At 35.4% G+C, this 23394-nt stretch overlaps 3 protein-coding genes across 3 annotated transcripts; 2 read left to right on the top strand and 1 right to left on the bottom strand.

Moving 5' to 3' along the window:
* The first annotated feature begins 6608 nt into the window (after window positions 1–6608).
* On the top strand, window positions 6609–9891 carry LOC113340385 (ORM1-like protein 2). Its single transcript, XM_026585587.1, has 3 exons — window positions 6609–6962; window positions 7944–8092; window positions 9477–9891. The coding sequence occupies exons 1-3, from the start codon at window positions 6777–6779 to the stop codon at window positions 9613–9615; spliced, it is 474 nt and encodes a 157-aa protein (XP_026441372.1). The 5' UTR covers window positions 6609–6776; the 3' UTR covers window positions 9616–9891.
* Window positions 9892–12674: 2783 nt separating this feature from the next.
* LOC113340072 (dof zinc finger protein DOF4.6-like) lies at window positions 12675–15190 on the bottom strand. Its single transcript, XM_026585292.1, has 2 exons — window positions 14919–15190; window positions 12675–14247 (listed from the first exon to the last, which is right to left on the bottom strand). Exons 1-2 carry the CDS (start codon window positions 14940–14942, stop codon window positions 13321–13323), a joined length of 951 nt encoding a protein of 316 aa, XP_026441077.1. The 5' UTR covers window positions 14943–15190; the 3' UTR covers window positions 12675–13320.
* A 3635-nt stretch (window positions 15191–18825) lies between these two features.
* On the top strand, window positions 18826–20065 carry LOC113339378. Its single transcript, XM_026584664.1, has 2 exons — window positions 18826–19513; window positions 19702–20065. Exons 1-2 carry the CDS (start codon window positions 18870–18872, stop codon window positions 19898–19900), a joined length of 843 nt encoding a protein of 280 aa, XP_026440449.1. The 5' UTR covers window positions 18826–18869; the 3' UTR covers window positions 19901–20065.
* The last annotated feature ends 3329 nt before the right edge of the window (window positions 20066–23394 follow it).

Raw genomic sequence — 23394 nt, forward strand, 5'->3', positions numbered from 1 at the left:
TATCAGAAATTAATTGTGGGCCTGGCGGTAAGAATTTTTTTTTTTGGGGCCTGCGTCTAAGTTCCCCATTTACCAAGGGGAACTTAGGCGCAGGCCCAAAATTCTTTTTTTTTTTCTTACCGCCAGGCCCAGAATTACTTTTCCCTACGGTCGCGCCCAACATTATTTAAAATCATTAAAAACGTGCAGAGTTCCTCAATTACCCTTCAGCGGTTTTATTAACTCTCAAAAACGGTCGGAACCATTTTTTCTTCATCCGTTCTTCTCATTTTTTCTTCATCCGTTTTTCTATTCCTATTCCTCCATAAACACTGTAGCGGATGATTGATTATTGAAGTTGATCAAACCCTAAAAATCAATTTCAAACTCTAAAAAATATTAACCCTAGAATTCAGTAGAACCAAAATGGATGAAACACCGACAAAAACACGTCTTCAGAAATCAAAAGAGAAGAAATTAGGTACTAAAACTAGTTTAATCGATCTTATTCTTGCATGCATTCGGTACATTTGATTTTATTGATTTTCGATTTTAATTTTTGTTCTTGATGCTTTAGATGAAAAAGGAAAAATGAAGTCGAAGAAACAAAAAAAAACCGGTGAGATTTATCATTAGCTTCATCTGTCATTGTTTGATTTTGTTTTTTTTTAATTTATTTTTTTTAATCCTGAATACCCATAATTTTTTTTGAGTTATCACTTTATTCTTCTTCGATTTTAACATAATTTTCTCCTCAATATGATTTTACCTTCTGATGTTGAAGATGAACAAGAAGAAATTGATAGTGTCGAAACACTGAAGGAGATGCAAATCAAGGCAAAGAAACCAAAGAAAGCTGCACCAAAGGAAGTATTGGGTGATGCAGATAATGAGGATGATAATACAAATAAGCAATGTGTTGTCTATAAACAAGGTGCGTTGAATTCCTTCATGTTCATGTTATGCATCAGTTATGCACCTTAACAAAAATCAATGCATGACATATTATTCAGTTCCAATATTAAATACATGACTAGTTATGCACCTTAATAAATCAATGCATAACATGTTATGCAGCCCAATATATGAATGCATGACCGGTTATGCATTTTTCAATATTGAAAAGGAGTTAAGCAGGGTTGTGTTTTTAAATGCATAATAAGTTATGCACCTTAACAAATCAATGCATGACATATTATTCATTTCCAATATTAAATGCATGACTAGTTATGCACCTTAATAAATCAATGCATAACATGTTATGCATAGTTTAGACTTGTTGCATCACAGGTTATGCATATATAACAATGTTGTTATATTTGTTATGCATTCCTTTGTTGTTCTAAATAGCAGTTCTAAAATGCATTTTTTTTTGTTTTTTTTACGCAGTTAAACCTAAAACCAAATCTACAGTTCAAGGAGGTACTTACAGAGCAGGTTTCCTTAGGGTAGGTCACTTGTTTAGTAAGATAAAAGACAGAGGTGGTTTGAATCCGTTGCAGGCTAACATGATGAATGTGTGTGTGTTTGGAAAGTTCTATAACTGGTTATATGCTGCAAACATGGCATACTTGGATTGTAAGAGCAACAAGCTGATGGATGAAGTCTTTCTATCATATGACCATGAAGAATTGAATCAACATTCATTCAAGTTGTCTGAAAACAAGTCAAGAAATGCATAACTTTGTTTTAACAACCCGTCTGTTGTTGGTAGGTTGAGAAATTTAACCTGGGAGTCAAAACTAATGGGAAAGTAGTTAGTAGTTCTTGTCAGAACAACTTATGTTATCTTGTCGATGTTTATAAATATATTTATTATATATCAATGCTGGTTTCAGTGCTTCTATTTGCTGCAATCTTATTTCATTTAACTGTACTATGATATAAATCTTACAAGGAAAATGAAGGAACAACAGGTTACATATAAACATCTAAATAACAAGTTATGCAACAAAATAAACCTGAATAACATGTTATTCCTAATAAAATAAATGTGCATGACTTGTTATGCAGATGCAGATGCATGAAGGAACCACATTTGCATGAGTCGTTATGACGCCATCTTTAAAAGAATAAATGCATAACAGATCGTGCATCGTCGAAAAACAATGCATAAGAGATTATGCATCTTCAAAACAATAACGCATAATACGTTATGCATCATAAAAACTAATGCATAACAAGTTATGCATCATCAAAAACTAAAGCATAACCCATTATGCATTTAAGAATAAAAATGAAAACATTATCTGATAGAAGCAGAAAAACACACAGTGAAAAAAAAAGTATTTTTCATAAAACCAATACAAAAAAGAAACTAAGTACAGAAAAAGTACTTGTTCATAAAAACTAATACAGAAACTAATGAAACAAAATAAACCTGAATAACATGTTATTCCTAATAAAATAAATGTGCATGACTTGTTATGCAAATGAAGATGCATGAAGGAACCACATTTGCATGAGTCTTTATGACGCCATCTTTAAAAGAATAAATGTATAACAGATCGTGCATCGTCGAAAAACAATGCATAAGAGATTACACATCTACAAAACAATAAAGCATAATACGTTATGCATCATAAAAACTAATGCATAACAAGTTATGCATCATCAAAAACTAAAGAATAATCCATTATGCATTTAAGAATAAAAATGAAAACATTATCTGATAGTAGCAGAAAAACACACAGTGAAAAAAAAAGTATTTTTCATAAAGCCAATACAAAAAAGAAACTAAGTACAGAAAAAGTACTTGTTCATAAAAACTAATACAGAAACTAATGAAAGAAAAATGAATAAGGTTCAAACATAAAAGTAATAGTCTGAAGAAACAAACAAGATAATTGCTCTTCTTTAACTTCCCTTAGGCTGCTTCGGCGGCTTCGGAGGCTTCTTGTAACAGGTAGGATTAGTACATGTTTGCTTGTTATGATGACCAAACTCAAAACAATTACCACAACGAATATCTCTCCTGGGCGGCTTCTCATATCTGCTCAAATGCCTATTAGCTTGTGGTCTCCCTGGCGGCCTCCTAACATCAGGTACATCGATAATATCATTACCTTCATAAACTTCAGGCATGTTATAGTTCGGAATAGGATGAATTGCATGATTGTAGGCATTATTGAAGTATGAAGTAGTGAAATAAGGTTCAACAAAATCATATGGATTAGAACCAGACATTGTTATCGATGTGAAAGCATGCACACATGGAAACCCATAGACGCGCCACCTCTGACAGGTACATGTCCTTGCCACAAGGTTAACACTATGAGAACTGTCCCCTCCTTCCACTTCATAAACATGAGTATCGGACTGTATAACCAGCCAGGTTAAACACCCATCAATAAGAGCCTTCATCTTATTTTCATTCTTCGGTGTGAGAATTGTTATGAAACTATTACCCGTATTCCGCCTTTCTGACATCATAATCATCACATCCTTCCTTATCTGATCCAGAAGAGCATTTGCAGGGAGCTTCTTGTGTATCTTCATCCAACTATTGAAGGATTCAGCAATAGTATAAGATGTCCTACCATACGTACAACCCTGGAAAAAGGCATTTGACCACTTCTCTGGAGGGATATCTTCAATATAGTCGGCAACCCAACCACAACCAAGACCCCTAATAGTAGCGATGACAGTTTGGAAACCTTCGCGACTAAGAGCTAAGCAGCAGCTTGAAATGAATCAATAATTGCACCATACCTTTCGTCAGATGCATTAATAGGTAAGTTCATCTTAAGATGATAATAGCAGAAACTATGGAAGGCTCCAGGAAAGTAAAATGGAATCGCTCTCTTTAATCCTTCTGCACGATTAGATAAAAATGTGATTGGCCTTTGATCATGATCAAGAACATTACTCAAATTCCTCATGAACCATTCCCAGTTATCATTATCTTCACCAGGTACTAGGGCCATGGCTAGTGGGAAGAAGCCTGCACAGAAAAAAAATATAAAATCAAGCCAGCGTCTACATGAAGTATGTGCAACTAAAAAAATGCATAATGGCTCATGCATCTAAACTAAACAATGCATAAGATATTATGCATCTAAAACAGAAATGATGCATAACCAGAAAAGTGAAAACAAATAATGCATAATGTCTTATGCATCTAAACTAAATGATGCATAAGACATTATGCATGTGCATAAAAAGGATGCATAAAATCAATAAGTGAAAACCATAATGCATAAGACATTATGCATCTAAACTAAACAATGCATAAGACATTATGCATCTAAAACAGAAATGATGCATAACCAGAAAAGTGAAAACACATAATGCATAATGTCTTATGCATCTAAACTAAATGATGCATAAGACATTATGCATGTGCATAAAAAAGGATGCATAAAATCAATAAGTGAAAACCATAATGCATAAGACATTATGCACCTAAAACGAAAAATGTATAATGTCTTGCATATAAAACAGAAATGATGCATAACCAAAAAAGTGAAAACAATAATGCATAAGACATTATGAAGCAAAAATAAATAATGCATGAGACATTATGCACATATATAAAAAGGATGCATTATCAGAAAAATTATCATTTTCAGCATTGATAGCGGTTGCAGCCATGAGGCATCCTCTATATGTCCCTGTAAGAAAGGTAGCATCGACATAAACCATGGGGCGAAGGTAACAGTATCCATGGATGCATGCCTCGAAAGCAATAAAAAGACGCACAAACTTATTTGAAGGTGCCTCATCTTCTAATTCAGCTGAACTATCCTCGTTCGCTTCATGTTCATCCGTTTGAACTTGAAAATCAATCCAACTCCCAGGATTTGTGCTGCGAATGGAATCTACATACCATGAAAGATGCGAATACGACATGACTTCATCACCAAATATATCCTCATACACTTTCTCTCTTCCGTTGTAAGCTTGGTAGTATTTCACATTGATCTCGTAGCTAGTTTTGAAAAACTTTGCCAAATTAGATGCTTTGAAACTCGGATCACTTCGGATTTTATCCTTGATCATACTAGAAACAAATTTACTACTGAGCCTATGGAAAATCCTTTCAGTTCCAACACCACAGGTATGGCTGCTCTCATATTTCTTAACCTTAGGCATCCTGTTTTCAACATCAACAGCACAAACCTTATACTCCCAAGGGCAATTTTCTTTTGAGCATTTTGCATAGAACCTGCTAGGTTCATTCTTCTTATATACAAGAACACGCCCAGCTTTTAACTCGTATTTCTTCACTACGATACGTACCTCTACTACACCTCCAAAAAACACTTTACCAACTTCACCAAGTAATTTATCCCAACCTTCAGTCCTAAGAACCTTGTTAACAGGCACAAAACCATCTTCAAGGAAATTCACCATAGCTTGTTCGGGTTCAGGTTCTATTACACGACTACTTGAAGCTCTACTACGACTTCTGGAAGAATTACAGCCAACTTCAACAATTAAATCAAAGCTCTTCTGACCTTTACAGTGGCAACGAGATACAAAACATTGAAGCAGAATATCAGAATCAACTCGCACAAACTTGCTTCCATCATTAAAGGAAAATCTGACATGATGCGGTAATAAACGAGTCCAGTTCTGGCAAACGGCTGTCTTCAAAGACTCCAAAGTTGTGTTGACATCAACAGGATGTGTTAAGAATTCACTGAAGTAGTGAATTACAGCTAGTGCACTACCAACAGGCATTTTCACCCTGCAAAACACAAAAGAGAAAAAACCAAACATATCTATCCTGCATATTGCTTCACAAAAATTCTTACTCAAAATTAAAAGATCAAATCAACAACAGCAAACAATCTACATTAACCATAATCAGATGAGAAATCAACAGGATATCAAAATCAATAACAGATAACAGATCAAAAATAAGAATGGAAAAACAAATCAAATAAAAAATCCAACAGAACAGAAGCAAAACCTAGTAAATTGGTATGTCAACATCGGAACATGAAATCGAAACAAAAAAATTTAATCGAAAAGATCTACATTGATGTTAACAAATTCAAAACCTAGAAAATAAACAAAAATTCAAAAACAGGCTTAAAAGATCTAAAAAACAATTCGAAAAACTAAATTAAGCTTCGAAAACATAAAATAATAGATCCTAATCTTACAGAAACTAAAACATAGAATCGAACCAAGATTAAACAAAAATCAGAATCAAAGATTGAAATAAAAACGAACGAACCTGAAGCTTTGCTGAGTAAATTGAATCTCTCTCGGTAATCAAGGACAAGTGAGGCTAAAGCTTTGCTGAGTAAATTGAATCTCTCTCGGTAATCTCTCTCGATAATCAATCTCTCGAAAATAAACAGGATATACTGAAACTGAAAGTGAGGCTAAACTGGGAAATAAAAAAGAAAATAAACGAATTTTGAAAACTCTGGACCTGCAAATAATTTGTTGGATGCTTTTGGGGGCGCCCGTGAGATTTTGTGAGGATGGGTTTCACAGTAGGAAAATGTGTAAGAATGGGTCTCCCTGTAGTTTTCACAATAATCAAAACCACACCAAAGTTACCCCTAGCCAAAGCCCATGCCTTTTTATCTTTTACTCTTTACACGATGTAAAAATTTAGGAAAACAAAATTAAATAAAAGTAATTAAAATAATAATTTTTTAATTAAATATCTGCAACTACAGAGAAAGAGAAAGCAGAGGTTCTTTCTTTTGATTAGATCTCTCATCTCCTTTTTCTCTTTTTTCTTTATCTTTACTTTAAATGGTGTATTGAATTCAAACTCTTTTGCTGAAAGAAGAAATCAAGAAGAAGAAGATTATAGGAGGAAGAGAAGAAGAATGGGGAAATTATATGTAGAAACAGTACCACCACCAGATCTAAACAAGAACACAGAATGGTTTATGTATCCAGGTGTATGGACAACATACATCTTGATTGTCTTCTTCGCATGGCTTATGGTTTTATCTGTTTTTGGTTGTAATCCTGGCATGGCTTGGACTATTGTCAATCTCGCTCATTTCGTGGTAAGTACTCTTACTATGTTTCCTCTGTTTTTGATTCAAATTTTAGGGTTTTGTTGAAAATTTAGGTTAATTTGATTGATTATTTTGTGAATTGATTGTCTGGGTTTTTTTTCAATTAGTTGATTTGGTTTGGGTTTTGCTTAATTTGTGAAAATTCTTCGTTTTAGGGGTATGGGTCTGTTTTTAGGGGGTTATTCTAGCTAGGTTATTGGAGACGCTTGAATTCTTGTAGAACGATAGAGAATTGAAATTGAGTATGCCCTTTAGGATTAGGATCAGGTCGATTAAATCAAAGAATTTACCATTTGAAAAGGGGAGAGTATGAGCTGAACAGTAACCTAATGTCATGTAAATCAATGAGCAAATGAATTCTAGATCCAATCGGTGTGAACTATGTAGGAAAACCATGCTATACTCGATTACACTGCTAAGGTTTGAGTAAGATTTTAGGGTCTCTCCATCCTTGACCTTATGGAACTGTTGTTGCGTGGATTGATGGTGTCTCCGTCCTTGACCTTACACTGTTTTGGGGGTTTATTCTTAGCTTAGGTTACTAGAGGACACTTGAATTCTAGTCGAAATATAGAGAATTGAAAGTGAGTATGCCCGTTTATCTGAGACCTAGGATCATGTCGATTGAATCCAAGAATTTATCATTTGAGTTGAACAGTAACCTAAAATAAATCAATGAGCAAACGAATGTTAAATCCAATGGGTGTGAACTTTGTAGGAAAAACCTTGCTCTCCTTGATTTCACTGGTAAAGTTGAGTAAGGTAATATGGTTTCTCCATCCTTGAACTTATGGAACTGTTGTTGCTTAGATGTATTAGATTGATGATGTCTTCACTTAGATTGGTGTCATTAGTTGTGTTTGTTCTAGCCATTTCACTTGCATTGATATTGATTGAAGGACATTTTTGAACTATTCATGTTGATAGAGTTGTAATCGTGGAGGCTAATGATTTTCAAATGTTAAATAGATAACATATCAGTTCTTCCACTGGAAGAAAGGAACACCATTTGCTGAAGATCAAGGTATCTATAATGGATTGACTTGGTGGGAGCAGATTGATAATGGCAAGCAGCTTACGCGTAATAGAAAGTTTCTCACTTGTGTACCTGTCGTCTTGTGAGTAACCTCTTTTTATAAATTATACTTTCAACCAAAATTTTGATTGTGCAAATTAGTTTCTAAGTTTGTATATCCTGTTTCATTGATAAACTGCTACTAAATGCACGTCAAAAACTCTTGGCATATTTGTATGTTTAGAAATACCTTTTGTTTCTGGTAGATGTGGGATTTAGTTAACACATATGAAATGTTTAGCATAGAAAATTAGTAATTGGGGGTGCGGTTGGGTAAACAAAGATAATAGATGGAGTAGGCTATCTGTTCCAGGAATGCATATAGATTGAATCGTTGTTTTGGTCACGAAAATCCTGCAATTGAACCGAGAATACTTGCTTTTGACTCTCGAGTTTCCTTTGGGAGTCTGATGTCTGTTGCATCAGGGCTTTGCATTTCTTTGGTGACTCCCGTGTAGACACCACTGAGAAAATAACATTTTTAGTTTTCTTTCTCTCTGTTCCTGTTCTGTTTCTTTATTTAAATATACCTGCACTGTGTCTGAGACTTTTTTAAAGCATTGAAGTTTCCTCAATAAGATAATTTTGTTGGGTAAAACACTTCATCATGAAAACTTTGAAGTTGTTCTTATTGAGAGCTGAAAAACCTATACGTTATTCTGGATTAGCTAACCTCATCTAAGATTACTTGCTGTGCACCAGATAGCCCCTTGCTTCCTTAAGTATGGTTGCAAGGAAATATCGGGAAATTGGTATAAAGGTGCTAAATTGATACATTGGCAAACAGTTACCATATTTATGATGTATAAAGTGCTTCGTTTATAATTCTGATTTGCCAAAACATTCTTTATCAAAGTTAGTGTGCGAAATGATCAAAAAACTAAAATTGCTTGCGTAGCATCTTCAAAATCACATTGTTTCCTGAATTCCTCCATCATGGGGATGGATGTCTTGAGTAGTTGAGTTCAAAAGTCCACCCCATGTGTAAAAATCCCTCTGTATGTTTTGAAATACATTTCTTTTTTCTGGCAGCTGTAGGATTTAATGAACAGGGTGTGAAACGTTTAGCTTGGGGGTTAGGGATTGGGGGTGCAGTTGGGTAAAGAAGAGAATAGAGATAGGTGGAGTAGGCTGGCTATGTCGGGCACATATTAGATTGACTCATTGTTATGGTCACCAAAATTTTGTGGTTGAATCAAGTCTGATGTCTGTTGCATGTGGGTTTTTGCATTTCCTATGAATTGTTTCCTCCATAGTGGGGTTGGACGTCTTGAGTTCAAAACTCCACCTCATGTGTAAATATCCCTCTGTATGCATCTAGCACTTGTTTTCTTTGTGTTATAAACATGTTTACTTTCTTTAAAATCTGTTTTAGGAGAGCAAGCTGAATCAATATCTTATCCAATTTTTGTGTTTTCATGGGGCAGGTATTTGATAGCTTCACACACTACTGATTATCAAAATCCAATGCTCTTCCTCAACACTTTGGCGGTGTTTGTATTGGTAGTTGCCAAATTTCCGAACATGCACAAAGTCCGTATCTTTGGAATTAATGCAGAACAGTGAGAGATGAAGCACGTTGTATAAGCAGTAAGCCCTATAGATGCTTTTCGGTTTTCTATCTGTAAAAGTCATTTCGACCCGTTTTCCTTTTCCTTTTGTTCTTTCTCTATGGTTATATATCCCTTGTACAGCAGTCGGAACTGGAAAGGGTGCTTACGTTATTTGTTAATCAGGGTTCTTTTTCCCCTTTCTCGGGACTCCATTTGTTTTGTTTTTCTTTCTTAATCTTTTACATGATCATGATGTCAGATATATGCGAAAATAGTTGTATGATAAAAATCTTCCTTATTACTGTAAAAAGAAAAAGAAGGATATTATGCTGTTATAATCATTATCATTATATATAGGCGACAGACTTCAACTAGTTTTCATATGTGCCTGAATTTTAGGATCTCCTTTGCGTATTAATGGCTATAGTTAAATTAGGTTTCCCAGCTGGAACACATTCTTGTCTCATGTCAGAGTGGTGGACCGTGGACCGTGGACCTAGTACCAAAGTACAATGATTCTTTCTAGTGACACTCTTGGTTTGCTCTCCCCATGTGAAGGGTAATGTGGCACCTAATTGTGTTGTTCACTGAACTTGCAGGACCAGAGGTTAGTTATTCTGCCTTCAATTTTCATGCCCAATTAGTATCTAATTACTTCTGTGACTAGGTTGTCCATCATATAGCCCTGGCCGTATTAACTGCAGAAGTGTGTGCATGTGTTTACATATTGTTAGTTAAGGCGATCAGAATGATTACCTGTTATTACCCATTTCACTGTTTGAGCTTGAAGTCATCAACGTCGACATAATTGTATTGTTGTTAGATTTCAAACTCTAGTTCCTAGGTCTTGAATCCTGTGTACAGATTGCTCTCGTGTTCCCTAATACATCCAAGCTACATCATGGGATGGTAAAGACAAGCTTGCTAGATCAATGAGACAAAACAGATAACAATGTTTATAGGGTCATGGTTCATGTCCTTTAGAACCCTAAAATTCCCTGCCAAGCTAGTTCTTGCCTATGTTTATGTAAGAGCAGATCATTCTATTAAGATTGGTTGCTTTTGAATTTTATCATTTTATAACTAGAGTAGAGATGGTGCCCTAGTAAGTTGTATATCTATTTAAAAGTAGAATGAATGTATTGTTCACATGTTCAGAACTGTATTGTACTTTGTTTTAGTTTACGATAAGATGGAATCGTCAAAAGGTTCCCTAATTTGATCATACTTTGTACATCATCTGAGGCTAATTGATTTACCTTGATTTCCTCATTATCGACGATCTTTTTTTATATAATGTGCCGATGTTTCGCTTTTCCTTTTTTAATGTTTAATTACGCGTCGCAAGTGTGTCATATCTCAGTCTCCCAGGAGAAACCAAAGGAATCTGATCGCTCTGGCATCGAAGGTTTGATTATTGCGCTTTAGATCTTATCGTTTCTGATCTCAATTACTTGTTTATATGTTTACATCATCATGACTACTTGTGGGTTATCTTGACAATTAGTGGGTTATTTGCTGTGATTATAATACCATCTTGTATATAGTTTGTACTTTCAAGTTGCTAGTATTATATACAAAAACCCCTAACTAGGATTTACGGTAGATGTCGTAGATTAACTACACATTTCAGCACTTCATCTACACACTAATTAGAGCAGTTGGCATAATGTGGAGATTTTATAACTTGATCAGAGAGCTGTTGAGTGCTCATCAATGGTGGAACCCATTATTATGACAAAACGTAATTAAGGTCTACATTATCTCCTTAACCAATCTTAACATAACCATGTTCTAGATCATAAAACCCTATATTGGCACAACTTATTACACCCAATTAAGTGCTAAACAGTAAGGAGCAATAAAGTTTTTTTTATTTTTTTTTATTTTTTAGAGAAAGATCATTATCAATTTCTACTACTACTATATTATTATAGTAAGATAGAAGATGACTTTTTTTTTCTTGGATGGCAAATGGATTTTGTGTCAAGTGGGGAAGATTATTCTCTTCTTTCTCCTCCTCTACTCTCTAGTTGTAGCTGCAGAGGCAGAGCACACTTACCTAAGGGAATGTTTTATGGGTCCTAGTGAGCCCCAAAGAGTGGTAGGTTTGTCAGGTCTGCTAGGGTGTGTTAAAACCCTAATTGAGAAAAAGATATGAATGGAAACAATAATAGTACATGAAAATAGGGAAAATGTGTTGGCTCTAGAGAAAGAGAAAGAGTGGATATGGAAATCATTAGGTGAGCTTTTAGTTGAGGCAGGTGATAGTCTTTAATAAGTAATCACTAGTGTGCATAGTAAATGTTTTCAAAATTTAAACCACAAAAAACAAAACATAGTTGATCCATTCATTTCTTAAGATAGTATTAGCCAGCACAATTTCAAACGGGATTGATATCCATAGTCTGAATTCGAAACTAACTGATATAAATATAAATAGATTGCTTGTTTGGTTTTCTTGGTTATAAATGTCTCTAAACTAGAAATGGAGAATTATTAATATCCCGGAACTGAATTTCAAACCGAATGGTTCTTATCCATCTACCGGTTAAAATGAAAATTTAGGTTGCTTGCTTGGTTTTCTTGTTTAGAGACTGAAGTGGAGGTACAGAGATGTCACTTGTCATATATAAAAATATATATACATTTCGTAGTGGGATACCATTGATTGATTGTGCTACCATATGAATGAGATGTAAAGATAGAATTGCAGTACAAATTGTTGTATAATATTAGACACAAAATTTCATTTCATGTATAGAGCTAGACTCAATGCTGTTTTGCTTTTATATGTTGTTGCAGCTGTCCTGACCACATGGCTTGAATAAAAGAATCTCGTATGGTGGTGATGAGACCCTGACAATACAGACTTGTTTTTATTACTGTGTCTTCTCTCTCAGTGTGTGTGTGTAAATCTGAGAGCCAGGCATCATCATTCAACCCTCTTAAATTAACCCACTTTTTGATTACACCAATCCCCTTAATCCCAATTTAATATAAAAAATTTACTGCAAATCAGACAACAAAGATCTTGCTAGCTAGGCTTGGTAATACTTTTTACAACAACAATTTACTTGGAAAGTAAAATATATTTACCAATTAAATAATATATGATTCAGTTCGCAAATCAGAAACGTACATATCAATAACAAAGAAGTGATCAAGAAATATAAACACCTTGGATTGATGAAAACCCTAGCTAGCTAGTTAAATTTGCATGCCAAAGCATAGCCTTCTTGATTGCATAACTATGGCTTCTTCATCATCAAATTGCATGGACTTGTTGATATCTCAATAGCTAGCTGCTAGTAGCTCCTTACTTTGTTATTGAAGTTTCTGATATGATCACCTCTTCTTCATTCTCTAATAATAATACTATTATTATTCTCATCATCATCATCATAAACACTTGAAATAAACAATGACACCCTTTTTGAAGCCGACCTAAAAAGAGCTTCATAACTTCACTATTATGAAAGAGTGAAGAAGAAGGAACTAAAAGAGAAGAAAAGAAAAACCCCATTGTATGATGCCATCTGTTAGTTCTAAACAACTCCAAACCAAGTAATAATCCACACTCTCAAAAAAAGAAAAAAAGAAAAAGACCTTGACTGCGCCTTGAACTCTAAACCCTGAAATAACCCTGAAATAACGAAGGAATGAAAAGTAATGCCAGATTCTTCTTCATTGTTTTTTTTCTTTCTTTTTGTTACCTTTACCATGAACCACCACCTAACATTCCACTCCAATACCCATTTGAATCACCTTGTGCTCCTCTATTGTTTTGGTGATGATCAAATTCACTTGTATTAGACACTTGCCTTAAATCCTCGAAAGGAAACAATGGTCTACCGGAATTTTCTTGATGGTGCACACCTTGTTGAATACTTCCATAACCATCAACACCAAAATTGAGAGTTGTTGGTTTATAATCTTGTAATGTAAAAGCACCGGACGGCGATGAGTAAACCGTGTTTGTATCTTGGACAGATGATGGAGCCATAGGCATAAATGAACCATAACCCTTTGAATTAATCCCATTCCTTAGAAATTCCAAAGCTGATAAATGAGTAGTGGTAGTAGTTGATGAAGTAGGAATATGGTTACTATTGTTTGTCTGATCCATATTGGGTAATTCATGAGCAAATTCAGACATGGTATGGTAATGATGATCTGTACTAGTTGAGAAAGCTAAGTTAAGATCTTGCCCTTCATGGATCTTAGGGTTTTGGTGAGATACTGACTTCGCTGATGACATATTTATCATGGGAGGTTGAGTTAGATCAGGTAGTTTCTTGGTAACCGAAACAGATGATGTAATGGAAGAAGAAGAAGATGAAGATCTTCGGTTTTTCCTCGAACCGCCGCCTACCGGAACATTCCTTAAAGAACCACCTTCAGTCCAATACCTTCTACAAGTCTTGCAGAAATACCTAGGTTGTGTGAGACTGTAATTGTTGTAGTAACAAAATTTAGTGTTTGTAGAATTACACCTTGGACAGTTTATGGCTTGTTCTTTGTGAGGTCTAGCCCTTCTTTGTTGCTCTAACATAGCAGTATTATTAGCACCACCACTATTCATATTAGGGTTTGATGCATTAGACACCATCTGATTCTCCATGGGTTTCACAAGTCCAACATCCTGACACACACAAAGAAAAAGAACAAAAAAAAAGTGAATCAAACAAACAAAACACAATTCAATGAAAGTTTATTACAACTTTCAAGATCAAAACAAAGGGTATGTAGTCATCACTAAAGAGAAAGGAAAAGCAAAAGGGAGGAAGAAGAAGAAGAAGAAGAAGAAGGAAAAGAATGGATGAATGAGTTTGAATACAAACAGACAAATGAAAATACTACTACTACTTCCACCATGGTAGAGATATAGAGATGAAAAGAAAAAGTGATGAAAGAAAAAAAACTAAAAATAATACTAATAATACCAAAGAAAAGCTTTCTAATTTTCTTACCTTTATTATGACACAAGTAGTAAAAGAGAAAGAAATAAAGATAAAGTGGTGGTAGTGATCTCAAAGTACTTTCAAGAACCATTTAAGTCTATGAAAATAAAATTTGAAGTTCTAACAAACAACAAACATAAAATCAGAGATAAAGTAAAAGAGAAAGAAAGAAAAAGAAGAACAGTTGATGATGGGGTATATATATCTATCTAGTCCATAAAAGTATAAACATATCTCAATTCACAGGAAAAAACATGAGATCTTCAAACCCTAATTCAAACTCATCAACAGGAAAGTAAAAAAGCTTCAAAAAATGGATCAAGAACTGCACAGATCAGATGATATATAATACCTGTGGCCACTGAGCTGTATCCATGGAAGAAGGAAGAAGAAGAAGAAGAAAATTCAAGAGTGTTGATGATGTCTTTCTTGTAGGTATAGAGAAGAAAATAGTGAGATAAGAGAGAAGAATGAAAAGAAAAGAAAATTGATCAGCTAAGTTGAAATTGGTCTTCGGAGTGATGAAAGAATGTTTTTGTTTGGGATTAGTCTTTATGTCGTGTGGTGTGTTGTCTTTGCTTTACACTATATATCAAGAGAAAGATCATACAGATACACATATGGTTTGGTTTTGGCTTGCTAATTCATCTTATTATAATACTAATTATTTTTAGATTAATTTTTTGACCCTAATATTGAAAAACAGTATAATGTTAAACTATTGAATAAGATAGTAATATAAATATTCTTTGAGTGCAATTGTAGGTAGTGGGTTATGACTTGTGAGCAGCATGTGTGTATGGATGAAACCCTCTATCAGATGTGGTTTGTGGTTTTTACTAGACTAGACTTGTTGTTGTGTTGCCATATTTTAGAAATGCATAGTGGGTTCTCTTTTTCTGACCAGAGAAACTTGTTTGGTCCTTTTAGTCTTCCTTCATGATCCCAACCATGATTCTTCTCTATAACTTGATCCATTTTTTAATTCTTTCTTTTTTACTTGTAAGGGAAGGGGGTATTGTTTTTTTGAATGTGGGAAAATCATATTCCCACAATGAAGTGATGAATGAACAGAGAAGTTTCATTCATGTGTGTGTGTATTGATCACCAAGGAACTAATTGAGCTGGTTTTGTACGTGTGGGGTCATATTGAACTTCTGAGTGCCTTTTGCTATCATGGACATCTATGTATATATATATATATGATATAGAAATGGAGGAGAGAAAAAAGGCAAAGAGAAGAAGAGGAGGAAGAAGGAGCCAAAGAGCCGACCAAAAGCAAGTATGGTAGGGTCAAGTGGTGAATGGGTGGGAGGGTGCATGGAAGAGGAAATTTTGGGGGGTTTTCATTTTTCAATCTTCAATTTTTTTCAAATCAACAAGATTGTAGAAGAATATTATATTTTTGTGTATCATCATCACCGATATCTTACAAAATCTTAGTGGCAATATATGTCAAAGGTTGTGTGAAGAGAATAAATTGCCAACCTAGAAAAATGATAGTGTATTGGCTAGTATATTGTATTAAATGTATAGTGCAAGAGTATTCTAACTCATTTGATGACTTAGAAGAGAAGTACTCTAGAAACTCTTAGCTCTAGTGAGTGGTATTAGGTTTGTTTTAGCTAGCCAGCTATTCTTGTGGTCATTAGATATGTACTACCTTGTTTGGCTGGCTGCTATAGCCTTGATTGTATTAAATACCTACTAGAGAATTTGTTGTCAGTCGATAACCATGCTGGCTGCTCTGATGTAAATTTTGCATAAGAAGAATTTTTCCAGCAGAGTGGTTAATTAACATGAATGTTACAGGAAGTTACCAATTTCCACCTACATTAAAACAACCTTCGCTACTGGGTCCATTAAATTTATAATCCACGTGAAATTTGGTAACCCTCGATAAATTTATCAAAAACATCAATGCCAAAAATTATATTTGTACAATTCGTAAAGAAACACTAGACCACATCATTAAACAAGTTTTAGAGTTTAGCTTTTTGGTTCTGAATTAAGTTGGATTGATATTTTTAGGCGTCAAAAACTTACTATTCTCCCGTTTCCACCCTTTCCCGTTTGTTGCTTTGATTTTTCTTAAGCATCCTTTGATGGTGTTGAAAGATGAGAATAATGTGGAATAGAGAATAGATGGGGATGGCGGGCTGGATTTGACTCAAGTGGTCAAGCTCAGCTATAGGACTCTTGGTGTGTGTATATACTTTGTTAATTGATTGCAAATTGGACTAATGGTGGACGTGGATGATAAAATTCAAAATACTACTACTACTCCTGAACCTGAATAGCTATATATCATGACTCTACAGAAGCACTAACAGATATGATCTATTCGGAAAGAGATTGAGAGAGACTCATGCATCATCGTTTGAGTGGCTGACAATTTGGTCAATAAAGGTTTGAAATTTTTAACCTTATTTCCACTATATCACACAATTTCATGAGTGCTCCTAAATTTGTGTTTCATTTTTTCATTTCTTTTTTTTAGGGATTGTGATTGTTTTTTCCCTCTAGCTAGATAAGCTATGCTAGAAATAAAAACTCATAAATAGTACAGATACATATGTTCGGAAATTTGTTATGCAAAATGATGTTTTTCTAGTAAAATGGTAATGTCATTGCGTATTATCAAACATAATTTGATTTTTATTCGGTTAGCGTTGCACCCAAGTTAGAAAACGGAAAGAATATTTTGCCATCTAGTCCAGGTTATGGGGAGGTTAGCCCCTTGCCTAACTCTTTTGTTTTTTTTTTGATCGGTAAAGAATTTGCCTCTCTATGATTTGAATTCAAAATTTATCAGTATTGTAATTTGATCGTTGATGGGTTATATAATACAAAAGCAAACTAACGAGGGGTTTTCGATACGATCAATATATATATTGCTTCATGAAAGAAAGGGAAAAAGCGGGGGATATTGATCTTGTCTTTAGTTTTTGTTCATGTCTCTAATATAAGCTCAAAATTTTACTTTCTTTTCATTCTATCCAAAAATATTATACAACTACAAAAACTAATTTTTTTAAAAGTAATTAAACCCTTTGTTGGCCTTTACATGTCTTTGTAATGCTTTTAAACAAAAAAAAAACATGCACCAAACCTTTTTTAAGATCATTCAGTTTTTCTTCTTTTTCTTCCTCTCTTCGATCATCAGTCTCAATGTCTCATTCTCTACTTTCTTTCTCTTATTTGTAAACCCCTTTTTTCTTTATGGAATCAGATTTTGTCTTTCGACAACTTCTTATGTAGTCATCAAATCCAAAACAGGAAACACTACCACTCCAATAACTAGCAGTACACTGTCTTTTGTGGTTTTTGACCATAATATATAGAGACAAATTATATTAGTAACAAAATGAAAAAAGTTCCCTTTTCTTTTTATCGATACATAAATTAACGATCTGGTAAATTTCATATCAGATAGTAGACTGTAGATATTACCATACAACGGTAGAATTGTCCGGCATTTTATAGTTTCATGGTCTCATTATGAGGTTTCTTGGACCTACTACGTATGTTGATGAATTGTCATGATCAAACATGTTTTATAAAAGAACATTAGTTTTCAATCGATCAGTACGTGCACTATATACATATTCATTAGGGTTGGCAGCATGCGGCATCATGATGTTGGAAGACAAGAAATAGATCATGTTTTACCAAATTTTCAAGTATGTACAGGAAGAAGATTAACATATTTTTCTTATGAGCCATCAATAAGGAAAAAAAAAGACACCCCTTGGGAGAAGGATCATTTGCAACTTTCCTGCTCCTCTATTTGTTCCCTAGAAGTATCTTGCAGTTTAGTGGGTCAGGCACTTGGCGGTTCTATGAATGTCTAGGGTTCCAATCCCTCCTCACTTGCAACGGGCAACTGCCTCGAAGGGGATTTTAATTTGTACCATAACTTGTAAGGACCGGATTGAAATATCTTCCAAGATATACTTGAATCATGATCAAAATTGCACGAATTGTATCATTCCTACCTCCAAGAATTTTACATGAACTGGGAGAAACAATAACTTTAATAAGGGTAATATGGTCATTTAGAACGGAGAGCCTCCAACTATTGGCGCCAAATGAAACAACAGCAACCGTTTCTAAATAAGATGAACCGTTGTAACTGAAACGACGGGAACTCCAAAGGACACATCTCTTTGTAGGAGACACTTTGAACACCAAAAGACACCTGAAAACCCTATAAATAATTCAAACCAGTAACCCATTAATCACCATCCCAACTCATTTTCATCCACTCCTCGATCAATATTCTGTCGTTTCTCAAATTATCATGGCATCTTCCAGCAATCGGATGACAATTGAAGAGTTGCGATCAACTCACAGAGTCGAAAGACAGATGTATCGGAGACTAACGATGGACATGCGTAAAGAACCTCTTGCATGTATGGCTATAATGGCATTATGGCTGTTTATGGAAGAACTGGGATATCCCAGTGTCATTTCTACGTTACTGACGTACCAAAGTGATATTCTTGATTCAGCCTTGTCGGAAGCACAATCGTTAGCGCATTATATCGTTACCAGAACACCACCTCCTTCTTCTTTGATTGATATGCCGATAACGTTAAGATTGATTCACGCTGTCGGATCTCGGAGGTTTATACCTCTGAAAAATCTGTTCGAACATGGGACAATTCCGTATATCAAAGTCCAGAAAATAGTAAAAGATGTTTGCGGTGCGTTGTTTGAAGACATCTTCAGAGAGGCGATGAAATCAAGGAACAATGCTACTGATACTACCGTGCATAGCCAGAGATTATTTGAGGAAATTTGCGGCTCTTCTTCGTTGCCTACTGTCGAGGAACCACAAGCAGTACGAGTTATTACTCCGCCGAGTGAACAAACTATGTTGGTTACATTCTCTAGAGAATTTCCAATAACTACTGAAGATCATGTTCGAGAGTATTTTGTCGTGTAAGTGTCATTTTATACATCCAACGTTGAGTATATTTAACAACTTCCTCCGTTTCTGAAAAAGTGAAACTTCCACTTTTCTGATTTAACCTCTTTTTCAGTCAAAAATGAAAAGGTGAAAGTATCACGTTTCCTGAAATGGATGTTATTTAATTAGTTTGATTTACTTGAAATTATTACTGCTGCAGGATGCATGGGGACTGCATAGAAAGAATCCATATGCAAGACCCGAAACCACCACAAAGACAATCAATGGGCGCTAAGATTATTTTGAAGGACTCCGAAACAATCCATGAAATCCTTGGCGGCAAAGAGAGCGTTCGGCTTTTAATCAATGGACTTCATGCGGATGCAAGGAGATGTGAACTGGGGGAAGGCAGTCAATAGTGATCGATGATTATAGAATCTGTCCTGCATCAATGCACAAGAAGCAGTTTCTTGTTGGGTCTTTTTCTTAATGTTTTGCAAGATCTTGTTTTTGTTATTTTGATGCGCATGAATTTTAAGTAACTATATATGCTGAAAAAATTCAGTGGAATAAATCAGTTTAAATGTGAACTGCCATTTTATATAATCTTCTATCTGCCATTTTATATAATCCATTTTATATAATCATCAAAGTAGAAAGGGCAACCCGAGATCATCTACTCTGATTCTATGTTTCATGACTTGGCCGTCTTCGGGGAACAGGCTCTAACCAAGTGTAATGGGCTTCTTAACAAATCAAGTATTAAGCTTCTTCTTTCCCTTGAAGTATTGAAATGTCATGAGCCTGCATAATGAGTTTGAATGCACCAACTTTTTGTGAAAATGCAGAACATAATGTCATTTTAAACGTGTTAATAGAATTTGTCTGCTGAATTCGCCATCCAACCCAAGGTGGTGGGTTTGGAAATGACCATCTGCTGCTACTGGTTGAATTAGTTTGGATCTCCAGTTTCGAGAATGATCGAAATGTCTACTCATCCCTTTGAAGTAGGCGGATTTTAACATTTGGGCCATGAGTGACCAATCAATTAGAACCATGATATTGGGCATACCAAAAACTTTCAAGGAATACAAAGAACTAGTCATAACTTGGGTGACCTTATAAGGGGTACCCTATGGGGTGGTTCAATTACCTATATGTCCTTAAATCCTTTAAATTGCTACTAATTTATCCCTAATCCTAATACAAAAATCTATAACCATAAACCTAAAATCAGTTTCAACCCCTTCTTCTTCCTCCTCATCCTCCACAGCCGAACCCACCTTCTCCTTTTTTTTTTCATCGTATCATCGCCGAAATTTAATCGTCGATTCGTGAAAATTTAGTCGACGATTAAACTCATCTATATAATGGTTCGCCGTAAGCCAGTATCTCGTTCTAATCGAGCGATTGAACAACCCATTGAAGAATAAGAAGATTTAGAGAGTGAAGAAGAAACTCAAAATCAACCACAAAATCAACCGGAAAAAGAGATTGAAGAAGAACCAACTCCAGAAATGAGAATAAGAAGGTTAGTTTTACAAACGCATCTCGTATTTGATGTTTTTGATTGGTTTGATTGATTTAATTCGTCAAAATCATGTTTCTACGGCGGTTACAGGGTATGGTTCGGCGCAAAACAAATCTTAGATGTGCGGCGAGCTGTTCTTGAAACTGAACCCTGAAAGTGCATATGAACGGCTCGGCGTATATCTGAAATCCGTTTTGAGCCGAACTTAGTGACACAGAGACTTATATTTAGGATCGGCTTATTCGATGGTGTTAGTTTTGTGCCGAATATGTTTTGTGAATTTCAGAGATTTTGCATGTGCGTAGGATTGGCTTGTATGGTAGTTTTAGTTTTGTGCCGAATAATTGTTGTTTGAATTTCAGAATTTTTGCATGTGCTTAGGATCGGCTTGTATGGTTGTATTAGTTTTGCGCCGAATAAAGGTTTCGATTCATAAGTCTAGATTCGGCTTATTCGATAGTATTAGGGTTGCGCCGAATATCATTGTTAAAATTTCATAAATTTTACTAGTGTGTAGGATCGGCTTATTTATATGATATCATGTTGCGCCGAATACATGTTTGAGTTCATAATAATAGATTCGGCTTATTCGACGGTATCGGTTGTGAGCCGAATATTTAGGATCGGCTTATAATTGTTTTGTGGTATGAGCCGATCCACTCTCTGTGTAAGCTACTAAAAATTTCAAGACATGATTCGGCTCATATGTGTTATTTAGGGTAAGCCGAGCCATCTTATTTTATTACAATTTTTTGGCTTTCCAAATCTCTTTGTTGTTCAAATTAGTCTTATAACTTTCATACTTGTGTCAGGACCAATGCATCTACAAAGAGGAAGAAGATGGAGGTAACACCTTCTACTTCTAAAACTCCCGATCCTAGAGGAGGAGGTAAGAAAAAATTGGGAGCGGGAGGTAGAGGAGGAGTTTTAGAAGAAGAAGCTGAACAAGTAAGAATTGAAAGACAAGAAGAAGTAATAGCTGAAGATGAAGAAGTTGATGATAATCAAGAAGTTCATCAAGAAACACAACCCCAAGGAAAACCCAAGAAAGACAAGAAAGGTAAGAAGGTGGCAGAACCGAGAAAGAGAAGAACGATGATGATCGACGGATCACTGGTTTACACATTCCTGATGAAGATGACGTAATTACACCTCGATCAGATGGTTTGCCTCATGGTCTTCCGGAAGATGGAAGAAATGTGTTGATTGGTTATGCCGATTCTTGGGCGAAGAAAATTTACGAGACTCCTGATCACAACCGTGCAGTCCGAGTATTGAGACACCAGAGGGCAGCGGAATGGAGTGTTGATGAAGAGGTTCCTTAGGTGATTGCTTACGTACAACGCAGTGCTTTGTGGCCTATCATCAATTTTGGACATAAGGAATATGATAGTGTGTCGGCCTCTGCATTTACCGAGCGCTTTTGTCCAGAAACTTACACATTTCAATTACCTTTTAGAGAGATGGCAATCACTCCTGATGAGGCTAGTAAGATTACAGCCCTTAAAGCAAGGGGTGTAAGTGTGGATGCTGGTTTTTATGACATGAGTTGGGATGATCTATAAAATTTGTACCTGGAATGCCTTGGTTGGGGTTCAATGAAAACTGAGTTGGAGTTTTGTCGATCAGTTAAAGATGTCGATACCGTTTGCATACCATGTGGCAGAAATAAGAAGAATAAGAAGATCAAGTTGACTAACTTGAAAAGGGAGTTTGAGAACACAAAGGAAGGAGTCACACAAGGTTTGTTGATAATGGATCCCGTCAAAGTGAAGCAAACCGGAACTGCCTACTTGCTTTATACTCTTGGTAGAGACATCTTTCCCGACACTACCGGAAACAAGGTAAATGCTAATTATCTCCAATTGGTAAAGAATCTTGAAACTTGTAACAAGTTTGCTTGGGGAACGGCTACGCTCGCTTACCTACTGGACCAACTTGCCACCGCGTCTAGGTTGACAAGTACAAACATCGGAGGGAACTTCACTTTGCTCCAGGTAACTTTTGGGAGTTCAGAGTATGGTTCGGCTTATAACCATAAAATCTTTTAAGCCGAAGTTTTTACTTACTTGGTTCGGCTTATAATACTTGATCCATATAAGCCGAACAGTTCTCTGAGTTTGCAAACTTTAGTCTTACTTTGATGTTTCCAAGTAAAACTTGTTTCTATCAATTCAATTCCTTTGATTTTTTAATGTGGTTCTTTGGATGTAGGTGTGGATATATGACCATTTCCCAATTTTGAACTTGGCCAAAGTATTTGAGAAAGATGTCGATTATGTTGATACTGAGCCAACTGCAGCCCGGTACGCGTACGAGGACTCCAAGAAAAGGAACAAAAAGAAGTTGGTGGCAAGTTTAAGAGAGACGTTAGACTGTCTT

This window comes from Papaver somniferum, unplaced genomic scaffold (genome assembly GCF_003573695.1).
Source record: "Papaver somniferum cultivar HN1 unplaced genomic scaffold, ASM357369v1 unplaced-scaffold_21, whole genome shotgun sequence".
NCBI classification, from domain to species: domain Eukaryota; kingdom Viridiplantae; phylum Streptophyta; class Magnoliopsida; order Ranunculales; family Papaveraceae; genus Papaver; species Papaver somniferum.